The sequence below is a fragment of the Rhea pennata genome, chromosome 4, assembly GCF_028389875.1.
Source record: "Rhea pennata isolate bPtePen1 chromosome 4, bPtePen1.pri, whole genome shotgun sequence".
In the NCBI taxonomy this organism is placed as follows: Eukaryota; Metazoa; Chordata; class Aves; order Rheiformes; family Rheidae; genus Rhea; species Rhea pennata.
Genome location: NC_084666.1, coordinates 3,842,867 through 3,867,931, shown reverse-complemented (window position 1 = coordinate 3,867,931; position 25,065 = coordinate 3,842,867). Strand labels below are relative to the sequence as shown.

The 25,065-nt window shown below is 44.7% G+C and overlaps 1 protein-coding gene across 1 annotated transcript in view; it reads left to right on the top strand.

Annotated features, from left to right (window-relative positions):
- ADRA1D (adrenoceptor alpha 1D) overlaps window positions 1-22,092 on the top strand; it is a 51,371-nt gene extending 29,279 nt beyond the window's left edge. Inside the window, exon 2 of the mRNA XM_062575096.1 lies at window positions 17,610-22,092. Within this exon, the coding sequence (XP_062431080.1) occupies window positions 17,610-18,178 (569 nt within the window). The 3' untranslated portion in view covers window positions 18,179-22,092. The remainder of the gene's footprint in view (window positions 1-17,609) is intronic.
- Window positions 22,093-25,065: the final 2,973 nt, after the last annotated feature.

Below are 25,065 nucleotides of genomic sequence, written 5' to 3'. Positions count from 1 at the left end.
GACTCAGATAGGGTGAGAAGAGCCACTGTAACAGCCACCTTCTGCCTGGACGGACTTAGGGACAGGCACCTGATGGATAGATGCACTTAGTCGGCAGAGATGCTTGCGGACAGCTTCCTCTCTTTTTCTCTGACACTTCATGGGGTTGAGAAATCTTGCAGAAAAGTAATATTTTCCTATGAAACTATTCCATTTCAGTAAACTGGTGTTTTCTGAAGATCAAATTCAGTCAGCAGCTGGCATCAAGCCAGGTATGAAAAGCCAAGGAAATAAGATGAGAAGACTTTAAAGAGACCAACTGAGGAGAGGGAACGGAGAAAGAAGGTAGTCAAGTGTATGTCACCCTCCACCACTCCCACCAAGACAAGAAGCATTTCAGGGTGGTGGAACTGCGGGGACACAAAGCTTCCTGAGTCCTAACACTGACGCTGTGCAAGACTCTGGCACCACTGAGCAACGGGCAGAGTTTGCCAAGTGCTTGCACCAGGCAGGGCTGCCCTGGGTTTGATTTTCCTCATTTGGACATGGCCAGGAATGAGCATGTGTCCTTTGGCACCTGTCCCTGTAAGAGGGAGAGGCAACTGCAGAGGCTCCGAAGAGAGCAACAGGGAGATGCGGTCTGCTTGCCCCGACAGGGAACAGAAGGCATAGTCAGGGGTGTCTTAGCTTAAGTGTCCACAGTAGAAAGCACTACGTGTAGGAAGGGGAAAGGACGATATATTTTTACAAGCTATTTTTGCTTTGTGAGGTCTTTTAATCTCTTGATCTCGATTATAGGCTTTCTGCTGTCAGGAGAACTCACAGGTCAGGAGAAAGGGATGTTGTTAGGGAAGCCCTTACTCATTGAGCTTTATGTCAACAAATAATGCTCCTTCTGCTCCTTCAGGAGTCCTTAACACCCCTCCCAGATGGGTTGTGGGTCCTGCAAACACAAGGCAGGGCAAGAGCTCAGGCAAAATACACAGCTTCTTACATCCCACCTTTAGGGGTTGCTAGATCCCATCTAGTGCTCCAAATGGCTTTCTCCTTCCATTTCAGGGGTAGGCAGAAGTGACAAGAGACCATATCAGGCCATCATTCAGTGCAGGAGAGGGGAAGGTATTTGCAGCATGATTTTCTCCCCTTCCAGCTGCCAGAGCTCTGTCTCAACTGACCCTTATCAACAGCCTTGCTACAACTGCTGGTTAAATGTCTTCCCTCAGCCCTGGCCCTCCTGAAAACCTGCTTTATAGACTGTGCAGACCAGCTCTTGGAGACCTTCAGTGATGTTCCTGCTTATTTCTGGGAAAAGTCTGGGTCAGTCACATGGCAGTGTGAATATAGCACGTCCTCTGTGGTCTGGAAGATCTGCTGGTCCTCAGGAAGCCTGGGGCAAACACACACACTGCAGGAGCACATAACAAGCCCCACTTGACATGATGTGAACAACGACACATCAGGTTGGCCCTCACTGTCCATATGGCACCAAATAGTGCTGCACCAGGACACCCTGGGCTATTCCAGCCAGCTACGTGGAGGACCCAAAGCTGCATAGCCATATTAGTATGTCATTCATTGATTTCTTGAGTAGTAAAACAAATGCAGCTTTGATGCTGTTAGGACTTGAATGATGGTTCAAAGCTGGCTCAGATCTCCTCACGGCCTCCACGGGGCCATGCAGATGTTACCATTAGTGCAGACAAAAGATAGTAGCCTGATTTGAGGGGAAGAGCCCAGAAAACTCTCTGCAGTGCTTAGTTTCTTCCCTGCTTTATTTGCTGTGAGTAATTACTAGCACACCAAAGGATATTAACTCTGGGTGTGAGAGTGCAGAGAGACTAACTGGTTTCAAATACCAACATTGTAGCTCATTGTAATTAATTAAAAGTTGACATGATCTCCAATAAGCAAAACCTTCATTATACTCAATTAAACCCCTTGACACAGCTGCTTGACTCACTGTCAGTCCCTCTAATTAAGACCAAATGTATAGAAATGTAGACATCATGGCATACGTGTGAGTCAAACCCAGGGACAGATCTTGCACTGGGGGATAAGGTCCTTTGCTATTCCCAATTAAAGCAGTTTCTGAAACAGATCAACTGTTTCCCAAACAGCTCCTGCAGGTACCTGGAGACTCTCAGTGACATGATTATTTTTACACCTCTTCTATATTCCAGTCCTACCTCATTTTGAAATGGAGCTGCCAATCACAGTCAAAGTTTTCAAGGCTATGAGGACCTACTCTGACCATCTGATGTGATTTACTGACTACTGCAACCCTAATCATCTCACTCAATATTTTCCCCAGCTCACCCCACTCCTCAAAACTAGTTTTCTTCTTAGAAAGGTATTCAACATTAACTCAGGACTACAAATGATGGTAAATCCAAGTCTCTAGTTATATTTTTCCAGTTGCTTTGTATCATTGCTGTTAAAAATGACTGCTTTCTTTCCAGTGTAAATTTATCTAGCTATAACTTCCAACCATTAGTTTTTTTTCTACTACTCTTTGCTAGATTAAGGAAACATTTGTTATCAAAAATGTCTTCTCTTGTAGGTCCCTGTAACGCATGAGCAAGTAGCTTCATTTTCTCCTGGGAATTGTCAATAGATCAGGCTCTTTAATCTCCTTCTGCAAGTCAAGTTTTTCAGACCTTTATGTAGTCTCATAGAATTGCTCAGAACATTTCCCATTTACTCGCCATCCTTTCTGCATCACAGGCACTGAAAAGGAGCATAATTTTCTATATGAGCGGCTTCCATTTTTCACTCTTCCTTGGTCCAGTTCATCTGTTCCTGTTCTTAACTTCTTTATGATCCGAGCTTTCATTGTTATTACTAGCTCTATATGAATCACTACTCCTAGGTGGATCACACATGTCTTTTTGCCAACTTCTTGACAGCCTTTCTGTGAGGGAGGTAGCTGTAACAGTAAGTCATCAACGTTCCTGGAAGGAAAGATGTTTCTCTAAAGGATCATTACATCCAAATGGGCACATGTGCTGCTATTCAGAAGGGCAAGACTACTTATCTAGTACTGACTGTATTGCTAATACACGTGACACTGGGATTGATATGGGGAGGAATAAAAGTCCTGCAGCTCAGAAGAAATTTTCATGCTTAGTGCCCATGAGTTTAATGAGAGTTAAAGGTGCAAATAATTTTAAAACCTGTACTGTAGCATTTATGTTAGGAGCCATCATATAGCTTTGCTTTACCCAGTATTACAAAATATTTGTTTCCTGTTACAAACAAGTCAATAGTCTTGAAGAAACATATCATTGCCATCATCTGAGAAAGAAATGGCTTCAACTGTCAGCAAAATTTTTCTTTTCAATATTCTGAATATCTGGAGGCAATTTGCAGGGACAGAGAAAGAACCTGGAGCTACAAGTAGCTTCTGTGTGTGCCCAGCTCAGGGCCTGGTGAGCAGAGCTGTCCTAAATGCTTGAGGACCCTGGTCAGTGTTTTTGGACATGTATTTCTGCTCACGTACAGAAAATTTGATGTGTTGGATGTAGGAACAAAAGCAATCTGCATCATAGGGCAGATGATTGTGAGTCTCACAGCAGTGTATAATCCCTTTACCCAATCACAGATTCACAAAACAAGACACACAGGTAATTAAGCACCTTATTTGCAGACCTGCTGACTGACAGATCTTGGGGATCCTCTCAGTACCCAACTTTGGTCCCCTAGATCCCATGTCTTTAGACAACACTGCTGGTGGGCGTGTATGAACAAAGCAAGTTATACATGGCATGGATTTTTGTTCCCCCGGCATGAGGAACCATCAAAACCTCATGAGAGGAATGTGGCAAGTCAAAATAAGTTGGTACTGTTGGGAGAAGAGGATGATTATCTGGCACTATGTCATTCTTGACAGGGGTTATCCATGGGAGCAGCAGTTTCCTAAGGAGGGGTGGAAACTTCACTGAGGCTCACAAACCTGAAAGGGAAAGTGAATGGGCAAAATTAGCATATCCAAAGATAATTAGGAGCCAGGGCTCTGTCAAAATAGAGAGTGCACCCCAGATTCCCATAGCTATCACTTCTGAGCAGTGAGTGAAGAGCACAGGAAGCAAAAAGACTTGTTTATCTAAGGAAAAGGCAAGAAAGAGGCAGGCAGATATCTCATGGGACGCACTTAAATTGCCATGAAAAATGAATGCAAATTTCCATCCTTTCCTGTCAGGATCAGAGATTAAAAAAGAAAGTGAGATAGGGCAGAGATGGAGAAGGAGCACATCAGTGGAGAGTGAGCTTCATCACCGTAATGAGGTGCTTTGCGACATGTTGCCTCTTTCTGGCCTGCCTCCAGAGAGGGCTGCTCAGCAGAGACCCCATCGCCCAGTGCAGCCACTTAAACCAGGCAAAGCAGCAGTTTCCTGCATTATTTCACTCAAAATGTCTCCTCAACATTCCACATATCCATAAAGCCTAAAAACAAAGACCATGATGGTGGTTAGGTTGCTACTGTGTTTCTTTGCACTTCCCAACGTGTCTCTGTATTTTTCCTTCGCTCAGTCTGTGTCTAAGACAACCAGCCAGTTTTTGCCTCACATGTCATTTTACTTTTGATTCAGCCATGCCATCAAGGTGGTTTTCTGAGAATTAAAAAAAAAATCTATTTATAGTCTTTGGGGGACTGCTCTACACTGAGCATCGCAAGCTGTCTCCTCCTCAGGAGTGATCTAACCCCTCCAGTCACTCCTACACTGCCCCATCCACGCTGCTAGCTTCACTGCTGCGGGTTTGCCAGCCGCATTGTTATTAGTCTCACACATGCTGTGGGCATGAAGAAATCCCCTGCTCAACATTAGGGGTGAGCCTGGGTGCTCACCCGCCCAGATCTCAACCCTTGCCCCATCCCTGTTCAGTTTACCCACAGATATTCAGCTTAAGTGCATCGCTGCTGAAAAAACAGATAAGAGATGTTTAGCCAGTCCCATCAGAAAGATAACATTGCCCTCCCCATGGAGATGAAGGAAGGACTGAGCAAGAGCAGCAGGAGAGGTATCCTTTGCCAGCAACAGATGAGGCACTAAATAAGAGATTTTATCCCTTGAAGTTAAGGGTTTCAGGAACTGTTGGTAATGGTGAGGATGTTGTTATCTCAGCAGTCCTGTTATATTTTTGGAGCCTTGTTACACTGACCCATTGTTTTCTGAAGAAAAAAAGTCTCTTTTTGAAGTGTAATGTTTATAGAGCTCGGTATCAGCTGAAAGCTGACTCTCAGGGCTCGGGGAGAGAGACAGAGGAAATCTTTGCTATCGCCCCTGAATAACTGCAGGTTGATGAAAAGAAGGGAAAACAAATTTTTTAAGTTTTTCTTCTTGCCATAAAAATGAGAAATAAAGAGAGGGTGAGCAACGAGAAATCCTGCAGATTTTGTCACTCCAGCTGACTCCAGAAGGGCTGTGCTTTGGAGCTCAGTGCGTAAATAGGGCATGCTTCGGAGAATTTCTCCGCCAAGTCTGAAGAGAAACAAGAAGTTGGCTGACTGGTCTTGAATGCCAGCACAGGAGGTCACAATTTTTCATAAGAGCTGCAGAAAGTCAACCTCCCCCAGTCCTTCTCCCCCACCCTTTCCTTCGCAGCGTCACAGCTCCTGCGCTCCTTGAGCCCCGATTCGGTGGTGCAGCTCCCTGGAGGATGCTGTTCAGCGTCTTTCACAGCCAGCGACATTGGGAGGGGGGCACTGGCTGTGAATGGTACGATGCCAGGCTCCATGGCTGGTGACGTGCTGTCTGTCGAATTCTGATATAAACAGAATGTGCTTGTGACCAGCACGGTGGAAACGCGCTGAGGAAGCTCCCACACCTCCTTTGAAAGAGTATTTTCCAAATGCTGGCTTCCTGCCACTATCAAGTTCTCCAGACCTGGCGCCATAACCTCGCCAACAAGAATAGCTTTCCCATGTAGTATCTTTCTAGGTCAATAGTCCTACCTCCGTTTGAGTCTTGGGGATGCTCACCCCCACAAGGTGCAATCTGCTCTCCCCACCCCACAGGTTAAAGTCACACTTAGGGCTCATATATTTTGCCCTGGAGGAGAATTTTTTCTTGGATTGGGTTGAGCCCAGTGAGAAATTGTCTCTTGCCTTTGTGCAACTAGAATCTGGCCCCAGTGTGTATAAAATGCCATGTGTTCCCAGCAGGATTCAGCCCTTCCAAAGCCTATCCCACAGCCAAATCTGATCTACATATTTACAAGCTTGTAAACAGGACAGGGTGGGTGAGTTCACATTCTTAGAAAACCAAGTGTAGAGAAAAGAACTTCTGAGTTGGAAAAACAAAGAGTAGTCTTGGGACAGACCCAGCAAACACAGTGATTTTTCCAAGACTTGGATGACTTGCTTGAGAATCATTCCCCTCCACTTCTTTTCTCCAGGATTTCCCAAGCTTACTCTTTTGGGGACTCTAAAAAAAACAACAAAAAAACACACATTTTTTTCAGTGTTTCTGAAAACAGTGGAGGAGATAACTTGATAGAAAGGGACATTTTATCATGGAGGTGGGTTGAAGCCAGGCTTCTGTTCATCATATCCCCAGAGGAACAGCAGTTACTTGCAGAGGAAAGTTTAGGAGAGTGTTCAGAGCTATTAAGAAGTGTTGGACAGAGGAAGCCAGTGGCAGTGTTAGCACAAAGTGTCATTGTGTCTGCCAATATATACAAGAGCCAGGAGTCTAGAATAGTAGCTCCCAAACTGTGATCTCCCAACCTTGATGGTCCATGAAGTCTTGGTAAATGGTCTATGGGAAACTGGATTATGAGGGAGCCGGGCAGTCTGCAAAACATGTTGAAGGTTAACAACCTTTGATTCAAAAAAAAAATGGGCTACCTATGCTCTATTCTTTCACTATTTAAAGAAGCACAGAGCAACCTGGGACAAGAGCTGAAGGCTTCTTGCAAAAAAGCATTGATGGCTTTTCATGAAATGTTTATTTCAAGGGTTATCACAGGACTAATTCATAGCAGCACCTCTACTAACTTACCTACCTTGACAGAAAGTTTGTCACTGCTCTTCTCAACATGATGCCTAAGCTTTACCCAAGTAGATGATTATAGTGAATCTTCAACAGACCCTACAGAATCTTTTTGTCAACTCTCTTCCTCAGTTATGGGGGATTCTTTGTGGACTGCTGTATGTTTAATCAACTCCTCTGCCCTCTATATACAATATTTTCATCTCTCTAAATAACTGCTGTAATGATTATAATGTTCTTGTTGTTTTTTCAAAGTAGCCTGAGAAGGGAATATTTTCTTAACAAAAGAAGTGATGGAGCACTGGCACAGGTTGCCCAGAGAGGTTGTGGAGTCTCCCTCTCTGGAGATCTTCAAGGCCCGCCTGAATGCAACCCTGTCTACCATGCTCTAGGTGACCCTGCTGAGCAAGGAGGTTGGACTAGACGATCTCCAGAGGTCCGTTCTAACCTTACTGAATCTATGATTCTATGAAAATCATGCACTATTTTGTAATATTGATTAACCGTTACATTAGTGTGAAGTCTATTGGGAACCTCTCCCAGTATTTATCCTTTTCATGGTTTGCAGCCTCCACGCAAATGACAACGCTGATTCTGCCCAGGGTCCAGGCTTTGAAAGTTTGTGTTGTTTGGTTGTTCCTACTTTTGTTTCCCCAAAAGGGATCATTCAATTCTTTGCATCACAGAGTGAGGGACAGCATACGAAGGAGGGAAGGAGAGTGGTGGTGACCTACTGCACTCTCAAACCACCTGCTATGAGGTTCCAAAGCCAGGAGTTAGTGGTAGCCAACTTCCCTTGCTTCCTGTACATATGAAGGCAGGATAATAGCTCCTTGTGTCCCATGGTTAGGTCACAGTGCAAGGCAGTTTGTCATCACAGTCATACGAGATTCGTTTTGATGAGCTGGATTAGGTGCCAATTGAAGGAGAGGCATCCATTGCTCAATTTAGTTGCCTTAATCCAAGTCTCTAGTACCATCTGATCCACCCTAGGGTCTCTAACGCACCTGCACAGATTGGGCTGATATGAGGCAGACCCACACCACCCTTCTGAAGCAGTAGTGGCAGGCCAAAAAAAAAAAAAAAAAAAAAGACAGACTGGGGTGTCTAAAATGGCTCTAGCCTCCTGTGTTTTACCAACCAAATCATGCTCTTGAGACAGCAATGCAAGTATCAGGAAGCCCCAGCTCCAAGGCTAAGGATATAGCTGAAAGGCAGTTAGCCCCCTACTCCTAAGAGTTATGGTCCACTAAGAGGGAGCTTTGTGGAAGGACAAAGCTATCCATGGTTGAGAAATTATCCAGCATATTGAGTCACTGCTAAGATCACACAGGACTTGAATAAGCAGCAGGCCTTTGGACAATCTATGCATATGGGTGGATTTTTGTCCATGACACATTCTGCTTGCTAGGCCCTATCTGCTCCTGCTGTAGGTGGTAGCTGATCGATTTGTCCATGCCTCTCCCCTTCCCAGAGGGCTGGTCATACTGGCTGCATTACCCAAGAGCGTGCCCAAGATGCCCTTCTGCAGAGAAGAGAGTCTCAGGGTCATACACGGCAAGACCTTCACATTCAAGAAGTCCCCAAACTTGCACAATGGAGAGCCACAGGAGTGCTCCTCTTTGAATGACACATTGATTTTTGAAATGCCCTGGAGGGAACCTAGCAACATTGCACAGCCATTGTGTTCTGACCCAGATGGAAATGTTCTTTTCAAAGGCCACCCCAAGCTTGTTTCCTCTGTTTAACCATACAGGCAAGAATCTCGCTGGGGTCTCTGTTATGCCTGCTCTACCATCAGCATGCAGATTCCAGTCTTCTCTTCTTATTCATAAAGAAAGACAAGAGTTCTTAACATGTGACTCAGTTATCTGGACTTTTTCTTTCTCTTAAGAGACGTATTATTATTATTATTATTATTCATTTTCAGCTGACAAATGAGAACCTTCCTGATGTCTCCCTATGGATTTGCCAGATTGACAAATCTTCCTGTTGTGGTTTTCTCTTTTTTATTTTATTTATTTCCTTTTGCTGAGTCTCATGATTTTAAGGTTTGTTTTAAAGTCCCTTTGGTGGTTGGAGTCGGGCTATTATCCAAAAATCTTTAAGAGATGGACAGTTGCATATACATCTAGCTTTCCCAAGAATAAGAGACACTGTGAAAATATTACCTTTAAGGAAATCTGTACTGGGAGTCAGATGAAAAGAACCTACATGTTTGTCTTCTTTTTAATCTTGTGACTGCTCTTTATAGCTCTCCGTGTAATTCTGAGTGATCAGAGTGGAGGTCTTTCCTTCCCCATCACAGATCTGAGCAGACTCACGTGGGCTCTCACACATACCCATACAGCAGCAACCTGAGTGCGCACAGGCCTGGGATTCCACAAGAGATAAATGTTTGCTCTGTGCTCCTGAAGTAGCTTTCAAACTAGTGGTCTGGTAATCTCCTACTTGCACCAAAACTGTGGACATTCACCATCATCCTACTGCCCCATTGTGTTCAGATATCTGCAATACCGTGGGCCTGATTCTGCTGCCCTGCCCTTCTCCTTCTCAGAGGATGAACCACGCAGCTGAAAAAGCTACTGCTGAGCAGGGCAATGTTGATGCGAGTTAACTGATAGCCTGGTTTGAGAGCATGGGGAGGACAACATTAAATACCAGGCTCAAAGTTACTAGCCCCTCTGCAAGGCATTGAATTACTCATGCTCTTCACCACAAAGCAAGCAAAGCACTCGTGACAGCAAGTTCATCAGGTGGCCTGGGATTAATGGTGAGCAGCAGCTTTTCCAGCCAGACCAGATCCTGGCTTCATTGCAGGCGTGAGAAACCTGATGGGCCAGCATTGCCTTCCAAGACATGTAAAAGAGAGATTCAGTCCTGCTTTTCAGTACCTTGCAAAAGCATTGCCTTAACCATTTTAAAAGCTTTGTTAGAGAGCTGTGTGCTTGGTTTGCAGTATCCAGGCCTAGGTACAGTTCCAAAATGTTTCTCCTTTTTTTTTATCTAGTCCTACTTGGTTTGGGTCCACAGAGCTCCTGTTAAAAAGCAAGAAGAGGGGAAAATTCTCAGTCCTTAGCCTGCTGGCATATATTTTTTAGACAAATAATTCTGTGATCATGCCACAAGGCTATAAAATTTTGAAATAGAGGAGGCCCTGCTTGGTCTTCTACTGACCCAGGCCTATATTCATCTTTAAATCAACCTCAGTGCAGCGGCAGGCCACAGTCTCCAATGCAGAAATTAGTTCTTCCTTTATTACGCTGAGCAAGACATTCTTCTTTGTAGCTCCCTAATAAATGAAGGAACATAGCATATTCAGTTCAGGGCAACAGAGCTTTGTGTGTAGTGCTAGCATGGGACATCAGGCTCCTTGACAGGAGAATGTTATGGACAGTGAATATAGTAATTTTTTTGAGATTTTCTGCTGCTGCGTTCAGGGGCAAGGGAAGGATCAATGCCTTCCCAGCCCAATCTATTGGATTCAGGCCTCTCTACATTGTCTATTACTTCAGAAGCATGCTACATGCTATTTTGTTCCTAGACTGGTTTACCACACTCTAATTACCCACAAGAAATATAGCATGTTGAACCTACTTTGGTCCCCTCAACTGTCTGTAGTATCACATAATCACATTCCCAGCGGTACCCAGCAAATCAAACACTAGCTACAGCTTGCTCTGGAGCCAAGCTAACTGCTATGGGTCAACTATACCATTGAAAAAAAAATGACCAGAGAGTATGGTCACTAGCTCCCAGAGCAAAGGCTATAGAGCAGACTAGAGCAGACTGGCTAAGTACTACAGAGCACCTGGCCCAAAGTTTCTCTCAGGCCCCATATGGTGTCCCATAAGACATAATTATCATCTTGTGCGAGTTGTGAGTCTCTGAAAGAGTAGGGGTATTGTGTTGCAGCCCACCGGAGTGGATCTTTAGTATGAAACAGATGATATGCATTGCATACCCTATGATGGAGCGTGAGGGCATATGGAGGCAATTAAGGGTGCAAAGCCTGCTGGCATAATGTTGAAGGACAATACAGTCAAAACCATACGACCATTTGAGAGCAGTCTTTGGAGTGAACTGTTCCCTGAACCAAACATATCTGGGAGAGATCAAGCTAGAACAGGCTAAGCAAATTAACACTGTGAACAGTCCAAGACTTGAAATTACCTGTTGACTTTCCATTAGGTAGCTCTGTAGATGTGCCTGTATGACTCTCTACCTTTCTACCTTTCACCACTGTGGTGGACTCCATGGTGAAATTGTCATATCCTGCAAAAGACAGAAACTAACGCATGGAAGGATTTGGGGATTTAACAGTCTAAGAGACTCATAGAAGGAGGACACCACCAGATGCTAGTGATATTAAGACTGAAATTCACTTGGAGCAACCTTGAATGTCTGTAATGTGGAGATTTCCACATGAGTCAGGAGTTTGAGTTCCTGTGATGGTAAAATGAGGATAGTAAGAGATATCCCATGATATCTCACCTGAGTCAGCTGAGATAAAGTGTTTTCCATCTGCCCAGTACAGGCTCACACTTCAGGATGAGATGGATCACTCCTTCCTCTCCACTGAGTCAGTGACTTACTGACTTTGTCACTGACTGAGAGGAACCTAGGAACCTGGTCAATACCTGAATTCAGTCAGGTGCATCACACAAGACACCCACAATTCTCAGGCATGGAAACATCCTCAAAGCACTGACTCATATTAATGGTCTAGATTCAGGAGGCTGTTTTGAGAAAAGCTCCAACATGAACTTTGAGGAGAAATTTCAGCCAAATTCCTGCAGTTATGATGCATCTTAGAAGACAAATATGAAACCAGCGTAGTGACTGTACTGTCTAGTGGTTAGAAGCCAGGCTTGGGGACCAGTGAATTAGACCAGTAAATTAGCAGAATAATTTGAATAATAAAAATAATTATATACTTATTGAATATATTCTTACTGATTGTTTGAATAATTCAGAATAATTATTTACTACCTTATCATTCTCCTGATGAAGGGCAAACCACATGCAACCCTCACACTTGAAGTCCTTCTTGTCTGTGTTGGCATTTTACAGAGCCCTTGGCCTGTCTTTCCTTCCTTTCCAGCCTCCCTACCACCGTCAGTGGTCACTAATGGCACGTTTCCCTTTGCCCCAGCACATCACAGGACACCATCCCCCAGAGGCTGCCCCCTCCAAGAGGGGATCCCACACACTAGACACGGGCACCTCACTGGGGGAGAGCAGAGCACGGAGGAATTTGGCATTATTGGGAGTTCTCTGGGAGACGCAGATCTGACAGTGAGTGAAGAAGTGATTTGTCTGTGCTTTTTTTCCTGACTGGATCAGGGCACAGGGGAAGAACTCGGCTCAGAAAAGTTCAAATAAACAGGCAGGCATACGCGCAGAGATGCACACAGGCAGCTTGTTCGGGTTTCCACTGGCGTGACAGAAGCCATCGCTTATCTCCAGATTGTTTATGGGGTCGAGCCATGGCTGGAACATTTTCAGGCCTGAGGAATTCCGCTTGATATCCTAACGCCATCGTCCTCGAGGGAAAACACTGGAGTCACTGCGAACATGCTGTCCTCCTCCCCAGGCCAAGCAGCTCTTGGATCCATCCGAGGAGAGCAGTGAACTCCCCCATCACCCCAAGACATGCCGCCAGCTGCAAAAAGCAAGGAGGTGTTTACTCTCTAGGGACCTTGATACGCCTACAGATGCCCAGAGGAAGCGGTCAATAGCAGATGGGGGAGAAAATCAGGAAAGGCTGGCCAGACTCCCAGTCCCACACATGGACAGAAATACTTGCTGATATCCAGCCCTCCCTCCCATAGCTTGGCAGCTGTATCAGGCAAGGACTGTCTGGGTCTCTTTTGTGGGGGTCTGACAAGGAGCTGGCAAGAAAGGATCCACACCTGAGTAGCAGGCAGAAGGGGGCACGTCAATGTTTGGACTAGATTTAATTAAGATGAAGGGTGTGAGCTCTTCCTCTTTCCTTCATGAGAGTCAGAAAGAAAAGAAGGAAGAGAGATGATGACTGTTTCCTTTAGTCCCGCTGAGCTTCTCCAGCTATGCTACCTCCCACCCTGGGGTATTTCTATACCAGCTGCAATTCTCTTGCCTTGCTGCTCTGGCACATCCCAAGGAAGGCTGAGTCCTCAGACATCTCCAGACCATAGAGGCCACATTCAGTAGAAGCTCCAACAGTGCGATGCCTTTCCCCTCCACCAACCAACGTAATCTGGCACACCAAGATTATCAGCCCTCTGTACGTAAATGGCCCCATGTTATCTCATCTGCAGGAAAGGAGGAGAGTGTGGGAACACAGCAACCATCACTTGAGATCAGATCGGCCAGGCTGGTGCCCTGTCCCTGTTGGTCAATACTGATATCAAGGAAAAAGACCAGATTCAGTAGGTAGTCATATTATCCCAAAGTACTCTCCCAGCTTCCAGTGATTTGGGTTTCTCAAACTTCCTAAATCAGGAATGGAAGGTTTTACACTTGGTAGGTTATTTATTTTCTTTGAGTTTGTCCAGTCCTTTTTTGAACCGTGCAAGCTTTTAGCACCCACAGCCTCTTGCAGCAGAGACTTCCACAGCTGAGCAACATGCTGTGAGACAAACTGTCTTCTATCCTTTAAATCCACCACTCACCAATCTCAGCCTTCTGTAATGCAGTGAGCAATAGTTCCCCATTCATTGTTTCCACAACTCTCTGCCAACACTTGCAAGGTCCAGTTGGCCATAAGCTATTCTTGTCCGGGGCTGTTCCTCACACATAGCTCACACCAAACAATAGCAAGGCCCTTTGTCAGTGCGAATTTTCCTGCAAGTCCTTGCATTTCTCATTGACGATGAGGCAGTGGAGGGGCACGTCTCCGGCCTTTCCTTTTACCTACCCAGTATCACGCCTGCAGCATTTTTGTGGCATGAACTGTCCGGGACATGCTGTGGAGCAGGGACCTTTTAAAACAATGATGCCACTGCCGGCTGCAGCAGAAAGCAAGCCTGCTCAGAGATTCTGGCTGCTTACTAAGAGCCACGGCCAGAATTTAGATTGGCGTGGGTCCATTTTCATTTGTGCATTTGTCTTTTTTCTGTTGTTTTGCTTTATTTTTTTGTGCTCTGAACACAGAGACCAGCACCTCTCCAAACAATCCAGTGATATCACCTTTGAATCACAGGGAAGGCAGGGTGGAGAAGCGCAGACAAGGAAAGATCATAGGATTATGCTAGCTCATGCAGCCTAGAAAGGGGGGATATGAAAAGGGGATGTGTGTTTTAGTGTGTGGAGGAGAGATGCATCCACTAACCCCCTAAAACAAGATGTTACAGCTTTGGGGAGCATGCTCTCTCTTATCAGAGATTTGTGTCTGGTTGGATTTCTTCCTCAGAGCTAAGCAGGGTGATACCCACCCAGGGAAACCCCATCAGGTCTGTTCCCAAAATGCCCTGTGACCAGCAGACAATGAGGTTGCTGCAGGGAGGTACCAGCATGTGTCCTGTACATCCACATCCAAGTATTATGTAAAACCATCAAATAAATTAATTTTTTTGCCTTATCTTCACTTCCAATGAGCCAATAGTGGCTCATTTTTTTGCACCACCAAAAAAAAAAAAAAAAAAAAAAAAGAGAGAGAGAGAGAGAGAGAGAAATTAAATCTTCAGATCCCATTTAGATGATTGGGACTCCAGTCACTTTGCAAAGTGGGGGCAGGCTTTGCCTGAGAATTTGCCCGCAACTTTCTTAATTTCTTAATGTTCCTGAAGATAATTGTCTACAGTTAGAACAGCACCTGCCACCCTTGCTCAGTCACGGCTCCATCACTAGGATTCAAGCTCTGCAAGATTTAGAGTGACCTTTTATAAATTGTCTAAAGTACTTAAGTCCCTATAGGGCTTTCAATCTCCCCAGCACTGCTATCTTAACATTTTTAGGTGCTAGGACCTTGGAAGAAAATTTGGAAGTTCTACTGCAGTAGGGCAAAGATTAAGTCCTCAGAGAAGCACATAAGTCAACATGCAGTTTTCTTGACCAGAGAGCTGCATCCTACCCTAGGTAGGAGCATCTTACATGGAGAAGCAGCCAGGATCCTCCCTCCACCAGGAGAGCGAGAGCATATTCAGCACTCTCTCCCAGGCATCCTAACATCTATGTCCTGTGTAGTAACCACCACAAAGCCCAGCCCCAAAACTCTCCCTCTCAAGATGTTCTCACTGTGCATTTGTGTATATGAAAGCAAGGGCTAATGCTTTTCATACTTTACTCATTCCCTAAATAAGAACTCATAACTCATAACTCACAGCCTCCCAGTGCCTATCCAGACAGTCTGGTGCTTCAGCATGTACCAAGGTGCTAGCCAAGAACCTGTTTTGAGGACTCCTCGCCCAATTCTGTTCATCCCAGGGTGATGAAATGAGGAAACTATGGATGCACTCAGTGCACGTCTCTTCCGAGGGGCATGCTTATTTGCATGTTAATGAGAATGGTAAAGAGCCCCTTTTCTTCAGATGTACACAAGGTTCTAGAGTGTGAAAAACAGCCAAAGTTGAAATTCAGAGAATTCATAGCTTTTTTTTCCTCCCAGTTTGTGTTTTTCATCTAGATGCAAAAACAAACAATATAGCACAGAAACTGCATTGTGCAATTAACTACTAAACACAAGCTATAAGTTATTATTTTAACGACCTGTTTGAGCAAGCACCGTTCTCTTAGGTAGCCTTGCTCAAGCAGTAATTACCCAATTCATTTTTAAAGAGCCTCTTCTTTTATTTGCTCTGTTACTATAGCTTTCTATTTTCTTTTCCTCTCTCTCAAAGTTAAAAACCACTCTATAAAGCTGTGACTCCTTTCAGAAGCCAATGTGCAGCAAACTTTGCTGAGCTGAGCCTTGCAACAAGAGATGATAGTTAACCCCGTTCTCTACAGGGGAAACTGAGGCGCAGAACCTCTACTCTGACAAGGGTATGAGCAGGATTAAATGCTTGTTCACATCCCTTGGCGCCAGCTACTCACACTGAGCTAAGGCATGGCCAGTTTCAAGTCAGACTTTGGGTAATGATGTCTTCCTGAGGGCTGAGAGCAAGGGACTGCACTGCAGAGAGCACACAGCCCTCTGTAGATGCTGGTGCCAGGCACTGCGGGGACTGGGTGAGTCTGGGCAGGAAAACAGACCCATCTCCTACTACTGAGACCTGAGATTCAAGAGAGAAACTGATGCCGGACTTGGAAACCCACTGCTGGCCCACTTTCCCCAAAGACTGGATGCTGTTTGTGGGCCTAAGAAGGCGAGCTGGGGGACAGTGCAAGAACGAGGCAAGGCAAAGCTCTGACTCTCCCTGGATAGGATGGAGAAAGCAGGAGACACTTCAGGCAATGCAGCAATAACCCCTTCAGTTAAATACAGCCGTGGCGGAGACACTGCATGCGCAAACCCTTATTCCCAGTCCCATTGCTCTATTCAAAACCACAAGCTTCAGCCCTTACGGTTGCACACCAGTCTATAAAGGCCATGCATCTCCATGAAAGTCCCATTTTTTGCAGCATAGAAACTTCAGTCATGCATACTTTCCTTGTTCAATGCCTCCATCAGCACATATTAACAGCTAGCACATACTTCAGCCCTATGGCACGAGATAACAGATATTTAAACTACACAGATGCCTCCATGCTTTCCCTGCCTAATAACAAGAAAATGCTAAGATCTCTTTTTATTCTGCCACAGCCCTGTGCTGGGGTAGCCCACATACCTGAACTGAAGTCTGCTTGTAAATTCTGTGCTGTTTAGGGATGGGTGTAAGAATGCTTTACTTGAATCAAAGTACTGGGTTTCCTATATGATGAGTTTTCTCCAGGAAAAAGCTGGGGAGCTTTTATGTGGTCAACGGAAGTTCGGAGTCTCAGTCTTGAATTTCTGGCTCCTGGCACCCGTTTTATTGTTTTGACACCAGACTTTTGAGCATGGGGAAAATAATAGTGATATCTAGAGCTAATGTTATTTACTAAAATACAAATTAATGCTCAGTCACATGGTGGCATGATTTGTCATCCAGACCTAGAATTAAAAGAAGTTTGGGCTGAGTCAGAAAGTTATTTCAGGTTTTAGTGGGTAATATGAAGTCGTGGGGCCATGAGGGAGCAACAGTGACATCTTCTGGCTACACAAAAACCTCATGCTTTTTCAGCAAGAAAACCACCAGGAGCCTCCAGCCCAAAAGCATAAACTGGGCTAGAATGGACAAAAGAGTTTTATCCCATGGCAGCTGCAAGCCTGGGATGGGTTTTATCTGAGGCCATTTCAGGTGTCTGCCTTCAAGATGCACCTTAGCATCACTGCAAAACTTGAACAGAGGGTGTGCAACATTCATCACCAAAACTAATCCCTGCAAACCAGCTGAGTGTCAGTCTGGTATGGAGCAGGGTCTGGCCACATAGTGCTGGTAGACCAGGGAGGCGTTTGTTTCCATCTGGCTGCCTAGGCCATGAACCTGTTCACCAAAACAATCACTAGCCATGGACCTAACAATGGAATCACATCTTCAACCTTGTCCTGTCACCTCCTCTACCACCCTTGCTACCTTGTGCTGCTATGCTGTTCCCTCTCCTCTAACCTTATTTCTTTCTCTCTCTTCCAAGGTTCTTTCTTCCCATCTCTGAAGCCCTCAGACATGGTCTTCAAGGTCATCTTCTGGCTGGGATACTTCAACAGCTGCGTGAACCCAATCATCTACCCTTGCTCTAGCAAAGAGTTCAAGCGAGCTTTCATCAGGCTACTCAAGTGCCAATGCCGCCGGAGAAGGAGGCCCATCTGGCGGGTCTATGACCACCACTGGCGAGGGACCTCCATGAACAGTTCCGGGCGAGACTCTGAGGCAGACCTGAGACCCAGAATTAACACCCTGAACAGTTCATTCATATTTAACTCTTCCTTGCAGGAAAGAGTCAGTAAGAGAAGAACACTCAGCTTCAAGGGCTGGAAAATGCTCACACCGTTCCAAAAACCAGCATCCACCCAGCTGAAGGAAAAAATGAACAGCCTTTCTAACAAAATCCGGGGTGGCTCCAGCAAAGGAGGGATGACAGCCGCCTACAAAACAGAGGTGGAGTCTGTTTCCATTGGGATCCCTCATGACTTCACAGAAACCATCGACTATCAAACCTATGACTTAACAGACTGCTGTGGGCTGAGAGAAACAGATATTTAAAGTCCCTGGGATGGCTGTTGATGGTTTCTTTAGAGGTATCTAGCAGAAACACAAAGGGATGTCATCTGTAGGTCTGTCAGGCAGACTGGAAGCAGCAATCAGGTATAAAACATGGTCACTCAAAGGTTATACAAGCATCTCCCACATGGAGGTTAGCCCCTTCTTTGGGATTATGCGTTCCTCAAATAAGAACCAATGGCATATCCCATTTTAATGAGCCATGGCAGAAGGGGGAAGATGTGGGGTTGATATGTGGGGCCTTAGGAAAAGAACTGTTTCCTCCAATGGGATGGTTATCTGTCTTTGGAAGAAACTGTGCAATTAAGGGAAATCAGGATATCTCCTTTGCCTTAAAAACAACATAAAATACAATAGAAAGATAATACCCCAGAAGATGCCAACCTTGCCTTAGCACATGTGACCACATTTCTTTCCAGAGGTGGCATCTAGAAAGGAGGCTGTCAAGTGGTAACTGGCAGCTGGCTCTTCAGTCCATGGGTTGGGAGCTTGCAGACCGCAGGGCTGGACAAGACCTCTAGCCCAGGTCTTTGTTCTCCAGGGCAAGAACACTGCAGTGTTCCCAAGCAGGCTGGGGAGGACCATGGCTCTCAGTTGTTGTGTCTACAATGACCACAGCTTTGCCAGGTCCACGTAACATGGCTTTAGGTCAGAGCAGCTGTCCCAATTTATACACTGATGCCAATGGATATGAGGGTCTCTCTTCTCTAGTTCTAACCTACTACGCTTTTCTCATTTCACCTTTGAGTCCAAAATGAGCTGGCAATCTGCCTTGCTATAGTGCCCTTCCCTCTGTAATACAGAGAGAAAGCAATTCCTTCTGATGTCGGCCATCCTAGGCTTTTTCTCTCCCCTTGTTACTCTGAATTTCCATCTCTCTCAAAGAATATTAAATAAAGATGCATCCTAGGGGCTCAGCTCAGGTCCAAACTCAGCCTGCCCTATGGCTCAGGAAATGTGGGATGGTTGAGTCTGAGTCCTATTTTTACTGGTCAAAGCTGAAATGGAGCTGAAGTGCAATGAGAGCTCCCTCGTGTAAACACATCTTGTTCCCAGTCAGGATAATATCCATGACTCTTCTCCCAGGTGACTTCACATGTGCTTGACATTGAAGCCTTTGGTGGTTATCAGTAATTGACCTTCTTTGTATCTGCTAGTGTGGACAAAAAATGATGTCAATAAGGGTTTCTTTTCTCCACTTACAGTCCTGGAGTGTGAGCTCCCCACAGGAAGGCACCATGACTTCCTCGCTGGGATAATAAAGTGACAGAGCTGTGACAACACAGCCTACCCCAACCAGGCTCACTGCACCTTGTGCTTTGCTGCTCAGAAATCTAGTTGCTCGCACTCTGCTCAGCCATGCATTTCAGGCACTGATTTTATCACATTCCAGACAGACAATGAGCCCAGGAGTTTTCATAACATATGAACATTAGATTTAGCAGTGGGCCCAAGCCCGAGACACTCAGATGCTGGAGAGGAAGTCTGAATCGGAGGCAAAGCATTTCAAGCCCAGTCTACAAGGTAAATAAAGAACAGGAACATGAAGTCCAGGGATGGAGGTATGATACTGAATGCATACTGGGTGGAAACTCACCCACATCAGCGCTGTCCTCCAAACCCATTAGGGGTCTTTCATGAATGGAGCCTATCTAACTAATCATCCTAAGGGTGACTACCAAAAGAGATGAAAGGCTTTTACTTTTCAAGGGAACAAGAGTGACATATTGCATACTGAGATATGGTATCCTGAGTGTTCCCCATCTGCACACCCATAACACCCTTCTGCCCTTCACTCAATGCAGTGGACTCTATACTGGACAAATTACTGCACAAACATTTGCAGATTTTGTCCAAGTATTTTCCCCCCAGAAACTAACCCCATCAAGAAGCCTGAGCAGCACCACACTTGTGCTGAATCCAAACTCATTACTGCTTGCACATGTTTGCAAAACTAGTCAGAGATTTCCAGCTTGCAAGGTTCAAACCTACCAAAACAAGTGCCCAAGACCCCTGTGGGGAAAAGTATTTTTCTTTTGCTGTTTCTTTGGCCTTCATGGGAAGTGAGACCCTGTGTGATGATGGGATAACACAGAACGTCATTTTGCAGTGTAAGGATTGCTCTTTCCACTGGTTCCTGGAAAATTTTGGATTTAGGTGCCCATCTTGAGGGGAGAGCACACCCACCATTCCCACTGCTGGCAATGGAGATTCAGTGGGGAAGTCATCAGGAGCACTAGGAGAGGGTAGTTGCTGAAGAGTTTTCCTGGCCAGAGTGGAGGTGCCTGGAAGGACACTCGTGAGGCATAATAAGGGTTGCTCCTCTTTCATCTCACCTTCCTCTCTGGATGCATGTGCACACATAGTACCATCAGAGGGAGTAAATACACCCGATCGGCATTTTTTGGCCCCTTCTGGTGACAACATTTTGCAGGTCTGACACATGCAAGTGTAATGTAAGCAATTTCAAGGCACAGTTTAGGATGAGCTGATGCAAACATAATCAGGTCCTGAGATTATTCAAAATGTTAACTGCACAAACAGAGGTGAAAGTCGGGTCAATGGGAAGGTGGACATCTGCTGTTAAATGCTCTCTGATGCTCTGGATTGTTTTTATCTGATGTCTCTCAGCCTCAGTGGGAATCCAGCCAGACATCCATAGTATGTGGCAACATATGTTCATCCATGACCATGTAGATACAAGTACACATTTTACTACACCTGTGTATATAGTCATCTCCAAAATGGCAGACCTTCTCCTATGAAGTGGAGGTTTGCGGGGGTTTTTTGCATCTGCCGGCAAGCAGTTTATTCCCAAGGAGGAGCTAAAAATATTGCTTACACTTCACCCTGATCTTTCAAATTTACTTCTTTCATCTTTCCAATTTCAAAACATTTACAGCCTCCAGTCACTTGAAAGCGTCAGGTAGAGAAAGGAGGAAAGATCTGGGGTTTTACTGCCTCTCCAACCCAATTCTTTGTAGAGTTACAGGAGAGAAAAAGAGGGTAAAGTTTAAGCACATGGATGTGCCTGCACTTAATAGAGTCCCAAAGGTTGCGCTAGTACATATTATGGGAAAGTCCTGAACTCTGCTGTGCTGCATTCAAGCAAAACACCTGCTTCCCATTTAAACCCAGGCCCTCCCTTTCCCCTTGGCAGTGTGGTTTAGCAAAACGCACCAGCAGGGGCAATGCCTGGATGGGGCTCTGAAGCTGGATGTGTAGAGCTTCGAGTAGATCGGGGCTGTCTTTGCTGGCCGGGGAGGAAATATGGCCTAGGTGTCTAGACCTGTGCATTTTACTCTAAATCCCTTAACCTCAGAGCTCTCCCAGCTTTGGGAAAACAGGCTCACACCTTCAGGTGATAAATTTGCTCCAATTCCATTGGGTTCTCTGGGCTCACAACAGTGTGACCAGCCAAGGTTATGGCCCCATTTCTCCAAATTTGCCAAGCAGACCATTGCCCAGAGCACCTGTACCTGGGTTACCCAGCAGCTCTCGTCTCATCATGCTGGCTTGTGTGTCACTATTGCATCACCAGACCTTGCTGCTTCAGCAAACCTAGTGTTAAGGGTGGTGAACAGTGGCTTTTATTTCAGTAGACCCTCATAAGTCCTGTTCAAGGAGGAAGGAAGACCTCTGTCAGCCTGAGCTGAACTGCAGTTGGGTTGCATTACTATTGTTTACAGTGTGTATATAAGTGTACATTTTCTTTAGCAGACATTGGAATTTTTTATGTATAGATTTTTATTTTTCATCCTCAGATGTATTTATTAGCCAGAGTTTTTCTGTTTTGTGATTCAAGTTATGTTGCATTGATGTAAGCTCTATGAAACAGAATGCACATATTTTTGTTTGTTTGTTTGTACCAAATACATGCACAAACCTGTCTAAAACATTGCTGTGAATTGTTACTGTGTCTGACTTTTAAAACAGGGGCAGGAGGGGCAAGAGATGTAGGGAAAAGGGCTGTGAGAAAGAGATGGAGACTAGCCTTGAAAACGTCTTTATGTCTCTGAATAAATCCACGATGTGCCCTTAATACGAACACTGTTTACACTATCACTCCATTTCAGATTAACTGAGCTCAAAAGGAGGATAGAGTGGACATAGAAAGGATTCAGAAAGGGGTGATTAAGATGAACAAAGACATGGGACAGTTTCCATCTGAAGAACAACAAAATCAAAGGGCTCTTGCCTGGAGAAAAAGATGAATGAGGAGGAATGTGATAGAGGTCTACAGTCTACAAAATCAGGAATGTCAAGGAGAAGACAGATAGTGGATGATTGTTCACTGTTTCTCATAATACAAGAACTAAATGACATCAAATTCAATTATCAAAATGAATAAAGCAAGGTAATTTTTCACATGGCACATGCTTAAATTGTAGAACTCATCACTACAAGATATTGCACCTGCCAAAAGCTTGTATGGGTTAGAAAACCAATTAGATGCCTGCATGACAGAAAAGTCCATCAAGGGCTGTTGGAAACATTTATATAACCTCTGAGCAAAGAAGTCCCTGAGGCAGCAATTGCTGTTAACTGCGAGAATATTTTAAGGGATATCACTTCAGGCTGCTTCCTTTCCTCTCTCCCTCCCTAAGTTTCCATTGCCAGAGACCAGGTACTCAGCTAGACTGGCCCAAAGCCGGTAGGGTTGCTTCTATGTCCTCTTTACATAGATGTTGGGCAGCCTGGCCATGCCAATTAAATTATTCATTGCTCTGCCCATAGGCTAAAATGAGCAAATAGACAGAAAACTTAAGGTTAGTCTCCAATGCACAGTAGATCTACAAGGTCATACCATTTTGCCACTTCTATATTCAAATTCCTCCAAAGGAATTTCAGTTACTGAATACCACTCATAAATTAAAAACCAGCTCCTGAAAGGACTGACTTTGAAGAACTTGCCATAGAAAACTTGTAGCTGGGGCTGGGATTTGCCTGGAGATTACCCAAGAAACTTTGGCCAGCTTGTGCAAATGTTTCAACTTCTTTTCAGCATTCAGATCTCTAAATATTCCTCCTTACAGGTGCAGACCATGTATAGCAGGTTTGATTTTCTTATATACTTTCTGGTGGGGTTCAATTCACAGATTAAGACACCTGCATTACAAAGAGATGTCTACATATCAGCCAGGGGGTTAAATCTTGTCATTGAGATCTAGGGCAAAAATTTATTGCCTAACTATAGGTGTTTCATGCCATTTGAAACATCTCAGGTTATCCAAGACATCCACATAGTGCTAGAAGATAAGACATAAAACATCTTGCACAAAATTAGTGCAGGGACATGGCAGAAGGAGCTGATCTCTAAGCCGGGAACAGAAGTAAAGAAGGCAGAAAGTGAAGCTCAGATTCACCCTTTGCCCCAAAGTAAAAAAGAGACAAGCAATTTACTGTCTTTTACTATGTCACCAAGAGTCTTAGCAATGTGTGACTCCCAGGATGGACCACATCACCCAGTCCCATGGGCATCCTGGGAGACATAGTCCTGCCAAGACAGTGGGGAGGACAGATCAGAGATAGTAACCTAACTACAAGTCTCATGAGGACAAAAAAAAAGGCTCAGAGCACAATGTTCAGTTCTGTTCACTTCAATAAAACAAACTCCTCTAACTTTAAAGAGCTCCTTTATGCAATCCTAGTGGATAACGGATGTCTTGGGGTTTGGAGGGTGGGGTGTGGGCATCAAAAATAATATTTATGCATCTTCTGGAAGCTTCATCTTCCCTTTATTATACCCAGCTCTCCTATCTCAATTTCAGGTTCACAGCACAGTCTCAAGCAAGACATTTCACGTAGTTTTGAAATTTCTGAACTTCCCTCCTTTACCTTAAGAAAAGATTGAATTAAGGCAGGTACTCTGCCCATAATAGGTCTGACTGACCAATGCTAACATCTCACTCAGACCTTGGAGAAAGCATTTGGGCATTTCATAAAAAGTCCAGGCCCAGCCCAACTCCTGTGATGGTTGATATTTTCCCATTTTACAACTGAAAACAGATTCTGAATTTTCTAAGAGATATTCTCCTCCAGTTTATTATGCCTGGTCAGTATTATGATGGCATTCATCCGTAGTGTTGCATCTGCTTTCAAAAAAACTAATTGCACCTGCATCAAACACTGTGACATGAGTGTGGAAAGGAAACAGCTAGCACTGAAATCCGGACAGTACTCAGTATGTGCTCTGCTCCATCTACCAGAAGGACTTGTTGGCCCATGAACACAACCAAACGTGGTGCATAAACTTGGAGTGACAGGAGTCCTCCTTCTTCAACTGCAAAAATACAAGCTGCTACCTTCCAAATGGAAAAAAATAAATAAATAAAAAAGGAATGAAAGAAAGAAGACTCCTAAATACTACAGTTATTTTGGAACCTCTTTGAAACCTAACTGTAATTAAGTAGTAACACCACCTCCCAGAGACAGAGCACTGCCTCTTCAGAGCCTGTCGCTCTCTCCTAGCAGGTCTGTTATTGCTGCAAAGCCTAATTCGGTCACTTATGGATTAGCAATTTGAGTTGAGTTGTGGTAGGAAGGTGTTTTGAAAGGAAGAAGTCCCAACCATAACCCGGTCCATAGCCAGGAGGCTGAGTTCATGTAGTGTGTAGAAGACCGTTACAAGACATCTCTCCTTGGGAAATGGCAGTCACGGTGAAAGAAACAGTGGGTGGAAGATCACAGAATAGAAGAACTCAGATATGTAAAAAAAAATCTGTTCTAAAAAGAGCCCAGAGTTTCAGATAATGTCTGAATCTGAGAGGTACACAAAAAACACCCCAAAAAACCCCAAAGCCCAGCATACCCTGACAGGAACACGCAAGGCAAAGCTATACTTGCATGAAGCTGTCCCCAAAGCACTT